The 10,921-nt window shown below is 34.1% G+C and overlaps 1 protein-coding gene across 3 annotated transcripts in view; it reads right to left on the minus strand.

The window, feature by feature from the left end:
- LOC137399512 (uncharacterized) overlaps positions 1 to 3,311 on the minus strand; it is a 38,174-nt gene extending 34,863 nt beyond the window's left edge. For all 3 annotated transcript variants that reach the window (XM_068085658.1, XM_068085657.1, XM_068085656.1), the window contains exons 1-2: positions 3,218 to 3,311; positions 2,052 to 2,274 (exon numbers count right to left, since the gene is read on the minus strand). In XM_068085658.1, the coding sequence (XP_067941759.1) occupies positions 2,052 to 2,214 (163 nt within the window). In that variant the 5' untranslated portion in view covers positions 2,215 to 2,274; positions 3,218 to 3,311. The remainder of the gene's footprint in view (positions 1 to 2,051; positions 2,275 to 3,217) is intronic.
- Between the last annotated feature and the right edge of the window lie 7,610 nt (positions 3,312 to 10,921).

The raw sequence follows: 10,921 nt of genomic DNA on the forward strand, positions 1-10,921 counted from the left end.
GTTCAAAGAATAAACTCAAAATATTGATTAAATTTTTTTATTTTGTTGTGTAATAGAAAACCTCCTTTTGTTGATGACTACCATCGTCAGTAAAAAGTTTTACATACAAGATAACAATTAAACATTTAAACAATTAAACAAGTCTTACATACAACAGATAAGCCACCATTAGAATGTTGCTTGTTAGACACCAGAGAGCAGCTTAGTGGTCCAAAATGTCTGGCCTGTAAACCCCAAGTTGAAGTTCAATTTGAAAAAAAGCCACAATTGGTGGCCAATAGTGGCTTCTAATTGACCCTGTTGGCCAGATTGAAACAAAAAGAGCTGATTTTAGTTGTTATGTAGTATCAAGACTCCCGCCTATTATTGACAGTGCAGTAAACTATCCTAAGTTTATTCAGTAAGTTTACCTACTCCTTGCTCAGTCACCTAATGTTTCCAGTTAGAAATCTTTTAGTATGAAGGCATTTTCTCTTGAACAGCTGTACGACAATAGGATTGAGGACTGAGGCAGCAACTGACTGCTAATACAACGAATCCAAATACAAAGGGGATGCGTAACGCGGTGAGAGGCCCTATTGTAGGCTTAGCCGCACAGGTTGAGAGTGAGCTATAAGAAGTAAAGGATAGTTTATTACCGTAATGGGAAACTTTAGTTTATACTAGCAGCGTTACTACTTATAATCACATCTCTCCAACCAAAATATTGCCATTATGTAGTTCGCACTGCATACTTTGATAGTTTTTGTGGTAACAGATTTACTGTTCTAGTACGTGCTTAAGATTTAACTATCTGAGATCACTAATACTAGACTCGCAATCATGTGACAAATCCTTGAGGAGAATAAGCTATTTTTCAATAAAAGCATTTAGAGTCAACCTTTTACAAGGATTTCCCTCAGGAACTTTTTGATAAAAGAGTAAAGCAAACGAATACGTCTGCATGCGATCGTTGAACAAGGCATCAACAATTGAGTGCAAACATATCAGATGAAGGGGTGAAACGCTTATAAGCTTTTCATCAGAATCAGATGAAGTACGAAGCAATTTCAAGATACTGACTGTAAATTTATACCGTACTCATATAAAGCAAGTGGTAGTTTGAAGTACCTCTGCACGCATATCCCTTTTTATGACAAAACCTCCCTTTTTATGACAAAACTGAGCTGATGTAAGAAAAAGTTACAGTTGATGAAGTTAAACTGTTGAACTACAAAAGCCAACGAAAAAAGCTCTACAAAATACATTACTTTTTTTTAACCTCCGCTTCAAAACTCTGTCTTTGATCTACCAGTGTACGTGATTTGATAGCAGTTTGCTGAAAGTCCTGTGTCACTGCTAACTGTTCACGGACACAAATTTATATGGATAAATCCTTCTTTGTCGTTAATTGTTTAAGCTAGTGGGATAGTCTGCATAAGCGCTGTACATTTACACGTTTAATGGCTGATTTCATCCATATTTAATGCATTTGCTGCAAGTCTACCCCCAGGGCAGTAAAAATAGTTGGTTTCCAACCTCCGTCTGCTGGTTAAGAACTTACACGTTAAACACTCTTTGGCAGACTATCTGATTAAAAATAAAAGAAATACTGTGCATCGCTGGACTTACTACTAGTAATAAATACGTTTGCATTAGACCCTCAAACTGACCCACAACCAAAAATAACAGTCACTACAGTATGCAAATCTTCAGTAGAACTTTTATTGAGTACTTCTATTATTCAACTGAAGCTGTCTTAATGTCAGTGTTTATGCAAGAGGTTGAAGGTCGTGAAGTACTAGCAAGTTGCTACTTACACGTGCAAATCAAAAAGACTCATACTACTGAATTGCTGGCTAATTTTTGTCAGAATATTTTGAAAACCCAAAGAAAGAGTTTTTAGACAATGCCCCAGAGTTTAGATAGTATAGCGTCTATAGCCTAATTCTAGAATACATCTGCAAACTATATCCTGTAAAATCTTTTTAAAGATGATCTATGTTCTCTTTTGTAATGCTTGTAGTCCAGCAGACAGCATTCTATTATTGCTGTGTAAAAATGCCTCTCACCTAGAAGAGCAACTATCCATACAATTCTTTGAAACTTGTGTGTGTTGACGACCCGGGATACTCCATGAGCTGTTGTGTTTTGAGCCCAGTAGCTCTCGTAAAAGGAAAAGTCATCTTCACCTTCTGTGTTGCCGTCTTGAGCCGTATTATGGTCATCTGCCATGCTATTTATATCTGGGTCGACCTCTTGAACCGCTGTGATGCTCCCTTCCTCTGAATTTTCCTAAATAGGAATGTCAGTACTGGGTCAGAAACGTCTTGTACAATCAGAAATGTCTTGTATGACACAAATATACTGTATATACGTGTGTATCATACACATATACTGTATATACAGTATATGTGTATGATACACATATACTGTATATACGCGTGTATCATACACATATACTGTATATACATGTGTATCATACACACTTTTGCAATTCAACTTTTACCAATTTGAATCAAGCTAAAGAAACGTGCAATAGAAACCTTGATGGATGGGATACATCACTTTTTTAAAGAAACCTGATTACAGACAGCAAAAATCATTTAAATGCATTCATATTATACGGTGCAATAATATTAAACATCGAACTTAAAAGCTTCTATTTGAAAATATTTCTATGGAGTCTGATGACAAGGGAATGAAGCACATCCTTGAAATACAGACCTGAACCAGAACATCTACTGTCAAAGTCTTTTTACAAATATTGGCATCAAAGATGGTTTACTTTGAAAAGGATGGATTAAGATGAGACCAAATGTTTTTGTAACAGCTAAAGAAATAATTTGAATTCAAATGTCATATACTACTTGAACTGAAATAAAAAGCATTCTATCATTTCAAATTTATGAAAAAAACGTGAATTTTTAAATGCGATGCGACTTTGACACGCCTAGAAAAGTTAAAAATCTAGTACCAGCAGTCTTTTAACAGAACCTATGAAGTTTCAAATGATACATGCCTACATAAAAATGATATTAGCATTTTAAAATATTAAACTTGCATAATAAATTGTTTAAAAATTGCTATTTTACTTTAGGTGTCGTAACTATAACAGACATTGATGTCAAAAAACATTAATAAATTTTTAAAATATTTTGATAGTCGCTTCACTCAAAACAATAAAACATGCATAACACATGTGGCTTGTTACCTCAGGCTTCTCTTAACAGCCTACCTGCTGGGTAAAAGATGGTGGTGGTGTGTAGTTTGAGTCTGCTGCTAGTTCTCTCGAGTCTTCAGGCGTCTCTGCTAAGCCAGTTGACCGACTCTGTAGCAAATAGTCCAATGGATTAATATAATCACATGCTTTCTGTCCTGCGTTATTGCAAGCTCAAAACCACAAAGAATGATTTGACCAGATGAAGGTGCAGTTAAAAACAACTTTAACCATTCATATTTCAAAGGTGTCATTTGTCTGTTCATATCTCAGGTAGGTAAGGGGAAAATCAAGGCTATATAGGGGTGTATGTAACAGAGACTGATGATAACATACCAGAATGAAATATGTTTATAATTAAAGATCAACCTGCACCAAACGTTAATAGATTATATCAAAAATATCAGTATTTTCTATTATTTTCTATTATTTTTGATGTTTGAAGTGATTGGCTACTAGAATGTTTCAAGATTAAAATCAGAAAAAAATGTGTGTGAAAATGAAATAATTATATTTATGATCAAGGATAACTGTCTGTATTGGCAACACACAAGGTTTAAGGGATGCTTACGATGTTGGTTGTTAGACAGCCAGTGTAAAAACTAGTTCATCAAATAGTGATTACTCTGATAAAACAAGATAATGTAAAAACGACACATATTACTGAAAAGAGCAATTATCTTTTTGTACCACTAGTTTTGATACTTGCTGCCAAGCTAGGTACAAAATTGATTTTTTTTGATGAACATTTTTAATTATTTTTGCATATCGCTAATACTATTTTTTACCTAACCCATCATTCTTGAAATGTTTTGTCATGTTTTTACCGCCAATACTGATGCATTTAGTTTATTTATGTCACAGGCTAAAGCTACTGCAACTGCTGATGGTTTTGTTAAATAAGCAATCGCTTTGCATTCTATTATCTACCAAACACATTTCTGTAAAATTACAAAAAATATTAAACAGCGACATCACATTTATCCAACCATTTAAGTTCGAGGCAGAACATGAAGTCAATTATATAAAGCTCTACGCCACTTGGAGCACTCCGCGCTTCCAGGAACAGGATTTTAGCAAAGCTATGTCATCAATCAGCTAGATGAAATGGCACTAATTAACGTGATGAGGAAAATGAATGATGAACATTTTTTCACTTGTTAGTTGTAGCACCACACCACTCACCTGCAGGCATTGCAAGTGTCAATTTGCTAAGGTTTTGCGGTGTTTACACTGATGAAAAGGCAAAGAGAGATGGTTTTAAAGCTTTTGATAATTGGTATGACAACAGATGTATGCAGTAGGTAATCTGGAAATTAGTAGACTTTGCCAACACTCAGTTTCTCATCCACTTCGTCTGTGTTTTATCTTTGATCTAATGATAGTTGCTCCGCAGCCAGCTACCACTTTGCTTAGTGTTCTCTTTAACCCATTTAATTTACGAAGCGTCAACTATACAACCCGCAACACCCTTTTTAACTCACTAAAGCTCATGCTACAAAATTCTTCAGCTTCATAACTTGGTGATTGTTAGTATATGACCACACACTTGGTTTTAGTCAAAGAGTTTGTAAATAGAAAAGAAACAACCCACAAGTGTTAGAGATGGTAGAGAGATTATTAGAGATGGTAAAGTTGTAAAACAGATGCTATTAACTTCATATAATTGAACATACACATTGTACATGTATTTAATCTCAACATATTCCAAAAAATAAACTTTATAGCATTATTCAAGCTTCTACATATATAAGATAATACGAAATGTGTAGGCTCTACAATATTGCAGAATATATAAGTAAAATTTGTGCTTAAAGGCACTATTGTGGTGTCTAGTAAAAAAAGTTAGAGTTGCTAAACCCCTTGGGTAGTTTTGTAAAAGCTCATCTCGTGCAGTTTTGCACAAGATTAACTTCTGGAGTCATTATGATTATTCTACCTAAGAGAGGATGCAAGTTGCTATTTGCAGTCTTGAAAAAATGTGTATAGGAGGAAATGAAATTGGTATTTAGGAGGTGGGTTCTCAGGAACCAGGAGCTTTGAAACCGAATACATTGGATAAAGTTTGAATGAAGTCAGCTAAAAAAGTGGAAATATAGATATTGTCTGTAGAGACTTCCTCATTTAGTCGTGTTTAATACTCACTATTTTGACCAGCTGGTACATTTGCATTTTATGAGCCGATTTGTCTTCAGGTCCATAGCACGTCAGACTGTAGTTACTGACAACTCTTGAGTGAGATATATGAGGGTTCAACTTTCGGCTAAGCTTTTCCATACTCTACTCGCGTGTGTGCTTTACGTTTTTTTAACCTTTTACTGTTTTGAGGTTTCTTTTGAAAAACACTCATAAACTGCACAAAGTTAACTGTTTCATTTATAAATACATATTTTAGTACCAAAAGCTGAAAACAATAGGTAAAAAGATATTAAGAGCATTCATGATTTGTTTTGGCTTTTTGGTAAAAGCCATCAAATATGAACTCACACAGTATTTTAGTTAATTTTATCAGAAAGTATGGATATTTTCCAATATTTGCAATTATTTTTGATGTTTGAGGTGGTCTGATTGTCAGGATGTTTCAAAATGTAAGTCGACAACACCTGATCGCGGCTGCAACACTCTGAAAAAATGTGCAAAATGATGTGGCTAGTTTTCTTTGTGATTCTTTTGATTTTTTTTATTTTTTTTCATCAACAATAGTAATTAAATAAAAGAAAAAAAGCTGGAAGAGTGATGAAGCCAATAATATGCAGTAGTATAGCTAGTTGTAACGTCGGGCTTGTCGCCATTGTGTAATCAAGATCAATTTTTTTGAGCAATTGGGTTTTATTCACAAGTTAAAAGATGTAATTTAAGTTTTTTCTTGAAACTGGCCACCTTCTCTATGTTTTTTTACAGTAGGCCCTACTAGGAGGATGGTTCCAAAAATGGCCTGCTGGTAATCCACCCTGCGATGGCCTGCACGGGGAAAACGATTGTGGGAGATTTAGACAGAACTTTGAGAATCAAGTTTGATATATTGTGCGAGGGATATAATTACAATAAAATTTATGATGGGCTAAAAGTATAATGCAATATGACTATGGTTGATATCAATCTTATAATTGATATCGTACTGTGATAGACATGCAGTGTTGCATGTCTCTATTCTGTTGGTCTCCTTGCAACTATAGGCGTCCTAATAGCAGTAATGCTTGATTGGAGTGTTTTAACCAAAATCAAGTTTTTTTCGGTTAAAATCTTGAAACATCTTGGCTGTCAGATCATCTCAAACATTAAACCAAATGCAAATGTTTGTAAAATATCAATTCTTTCTGATCAAATCTATGAAAACGTTGTGCAAGTTTTCTTTGACTGAGATTAAGGTAAGAGGTTCATGTAATTGCTTTTTTCATCCTAACATGCTTTTCCTGTTCACGTGCATCAAGGTGGCATGACATATTCTGGAATTGTGCAAGAGAGCACCAGCCTCTCTGAAACTAATAGCTATAATGCCAACCACAAAGTGACCACTAGCTCAATTTATGGTAAGCATACTAAAACCTTCCTTTATTCATTTCAAGGTAAAGTTACTAGGATACATAGGTACATTAAGTTGAACAAACACAACTGTCTGAGCTTCTTTTCATATCGGTGACTTTATGGGAGTGCTTTATGACTGTCATTAATCTACAAGAACAATTTTCTACCAAGAAATTATCTCCCTTTGTGACTACAAAAGAAATTCCTTTAGAAAATCAAGAACTCATTTGCAAGTGATATATTGGTGCTTTCATAAAAATGCAAGGAATGACAGTTATGGAGATAGCAGACCAATCTTCAGCAAAACTTGAATTAAAGTCGGAGCTATGAATTATGATAATCATGAATTATGGTGAGTTATATATCATCATAGTATAATGATATATATAACAGTTTACAGTTTGCATTACAGTATAATGATATACTACATATAAGTATATGCAGTATATCATTATAGTATAATGATATACATGTATGTTTCAACACTTTACCTTAGCGTACGGTCTTTAATGACCCATCCTACTGCTGATTTGAGTTACTTGAACGATTATGACAAGCTCAAAGTCAATTTTGAATTACTCAACAATATAAATTATTAAGTAATCCTAAAAAATCAAGAGCTCTAAACCTTAGAACATTTGATGAATTCCTTTTATAAAGCCATATATTCTCTTGCAAAGCTTTTAAGCAGTATTGTATTTCTACCCTCTAAATAATTACTGAGGCCAGATTTTTTATTCTAATGCATCATGGAGACAAGTAATTGAAGCTTACCACTTGAAAACCTCTACTAGTTGGCGAGTGACATGTAATAACATTCAACATAACTACTACCAGTACCTGATACATAATAGATAAAGATGCATTCCATGTATGATTAGAATACACTTAGGACATTGTTGAAAAGCAAAAGTTAGTCAATTGAAAACTCATTTGACGATGACATCTCTTGTTACTAATTCTACTATGCTATACGCATCCATTGGTTTATTCAATAGCAAAATTATGCTGACCACAAAAGGCCTAAATAGAGAAAAGTATAACCAAGTGTGGCAACAACCTCTTTGCGGCCAGCTGCTGCATTTGAGCAATGAATACTGTGACAAGAGGACAGTTACATGTACTTGTAAATACCATTTAACAGATAATTTATAGTAAACAATATACTCTAATAAAATAACTATTTGATAATGAAAAAAAACCTACTGATAACGAAAATCTTTGAATTTGGTTTCACACTCAGCTTAGAGAAACATTGATTTTTACAAAATCCAATTTTCAAATTTCTATTTCGATTAGATACCTTCAACTAACTTGCAAAACAAGTTTCCCATTTCTATATTTAAGTTCAGGCGACTAGCACAAATCTGGAAATCTGCCTCAATTAGCCTACCTACACGGAACATTGGTGAGTTTCCTAATGGTTTCATCACTACATGTAAGCTGAACGTTTGATGGTAGCCATGAATGTGTAGGTATGGTGCTTGATGGTATTTAGGAGTATGTAGGTAGAAAATATGATAATGGAGCCATTAGGGAAGCAAAATACCGTGTCACACTCCATCAAGTGGCCAGAATTTGACCCGTAGATGATTCTCAGTAATTTATGTTTGCCACAGTTATAGCTCACTCCATTGTCATCCAATGAAACGCTTGTTACTACAATAGCTAGCTCGCCAGGAAAGTGAACTATAGTGTAACTTGAAAGGTAGGAGATGGTTGATAAGAGAAAACATACTAGAAAGCAACTAACGTAGCTACGATGCTACCTTAATAGCCAAACAAAAGACTGCTACACCTTATGAGAATATGAATTAAGATTGAGTTGTTAATAACTCAATTGAGTTAAATATAGCAAAGTGTGAGTTGGACAAAATGATATTTTAATTGAGTTTTAAACAAGAGATTAGCATATTTTGTGAATTACAACCAAAGTATTATAACAGATCAGTACTGATACAAACCCTGCATTCAGAAAATTATTTAGCATCCTTCTTTAAAAATAGTTTTTATTTAAAAAAATAATATATTTACAAGTAAGGCTCTTATTGGTCAATTTTTTTGGCACTGTTTAAAATTAATAAATTAATAAACACTTAAGTTCCTGCTGAAACGCTTTACATAACTAAATACAGACACTTAGATAATATTTCATGCTGATTTAAAAGCTTCATTAACATAAAACACATAGTATTTTACTCTATAAAGCCATAGGTATAGCTTTGGCTGTCTTACCCCAAGTCATATATTAAAACATTTAACACCAGAACTGAAAGCTGAAATAAATATGGCACTTAAAAGTTGGTGAAAACATTGATGAATCACCTCGCTGAAGTATGCATTTGGCACACTCTTCTGTTAAACTTGTCACCAATTTATTTTCATCATACCATTAAAGAAAGATGGCGGGCAAATTTCCACAATTGCCTTTAAATTTTTAATGTTGACAATTAAGTAGCGATTAATATACCAGTCTTTTCTAAACATAGACATTTGTAGATGCTAGAAGTGTTCAGAATAATTAAGACTTTTGCGCAATTCTAAAATGATACTGAGCTCTCCTTCATGTCAATAATGAGACACTGTTATAATATTGTTTACTGCATGCATTGATTTTGGCTGCAAGTCTGTTCAGGATAGCATCTAAACTAACCAGCATCTGAACTGTTTGTGTGTGTGTGGTCTAGGTTAGTACAGGAACTTTCTAGAATAAAGCAACCGCTGCATGGGTGGGCATTGTGCGCAGAGCTTTTTTGGGAAAAAATATTAAATGAGAGGAAAAAGGGTACATAAACTTGACTTTTGCAACAACTAAGTGGTTACTTGAAGTTTTCAGAGAAAGTGAAGATGCATTTCGAGCAAATTTGTTAACTTGATTACGAGACGCAGGCATGAAACGCCGAAGAAAAACTTTGAATTTAGTTAGGATTCTTCTGAAATTTCATGTAAAATTTTTAGAGAAGGTATTCCCACTGTTCGTTATCAGCTAGTGAAAATGGTGCATCCCAATGCATATTATCTTTTTGCAGCTTTCAATAGTTATGCAATTACTATAAATATGTCTCAGGAAGCAAAAATGAATGATAAATACCTGTTACACTTATTCTTGTAAGTAAGCCGCAGCAACAACCATTCTAATACTGTGCTAAAATATTACAATTCGCTGCACACCCTACCTGCACTTGCTCATCCGGATGGTATCCAGAGTTAAATAGACCATTTTGTACTTGCGAACCGGTTGCAGGTTCCATAATTGACAGATTATTGTTAACAATATGAACCGATTGACTGACAAACTAGGATTAAATTTCAGTGTGAGTGTGCAGCTATCTTTACTCGATAGATTGTCTTGAATGGTCTGTGAGGATTGTTAGATGAGCAATACTTTTCAATAGATCAATATATGCTTATGAAATGTAGGTCACGCCTTACAGCGCGAGAGCGATTTCACTATCTCCATCTCAATCTACCTTTCGTGTCTGGATAAATGAGATGAGCATTAGGCACGCTATTGGCTCATTATGCACTCCGTATGTCACTTACAAAAAACTATTTGAAAGATTGGTTTGTAGCTAATATAAGAAGAATTGTTGCTTTGTTAGTCTATTCTTTCAGAACCATTTGTTCAGAAAAGAAATCTCAAATTACTAGGTAGATAATCAGGTGTTCAGGTGCAGAAAATGTTCAAAGCAACATAAACACAAACCTTAATTGCATTCAAAGTGAAACAAATTTAATGAGAAATAGATGTAGTATCAAATTAATTAAAAAATGTAATTTTAATATCCATGCATTTCCTACGAAGCAGTTTAAATTGATGAAAGCAAACTATAACTTGGTTACAAAGAGCAAGGCGCAAACAACAGTAATCATGGAGATTCCTTGACTAGCTAACCTTCACCTCATAGACCCCCAAAGGAGTGTCTCACTTGAAACATCTAGCTGTAGTTTCAAGCTACTTCGGTCTAAGATGGAAGTAGATTTTGAATGGCAGCAAGAACCAGATTTAAAAATTCAATATCACACACTTACAATAAATGTTTAACTAAAAATCTTCCCATTAATGTCATGAGGTAGGATTACATTTAGTGCATGTCATGATGAAATGAATTTATTATGTGGTCCTGAGTTGTTTTATCAAATTTATTTAATGAAAATTAAGTTTGAAATAAAGATAAACTGATTCAAGAAAAACCA

This window comes from Watersipora subatra, chromosome 7 (assembly GCF_963576615.1).
Source record: "Watersipora subatra chromosome 7, tzWatSuba1.1, whole genome shotgun sequence".
NCBI lineage: Eukaryota > Metazoa > Bryozoa > Gymnolaemata > Cheilostomatida > Watersiporidae > Watersipora > Watersipora subatra.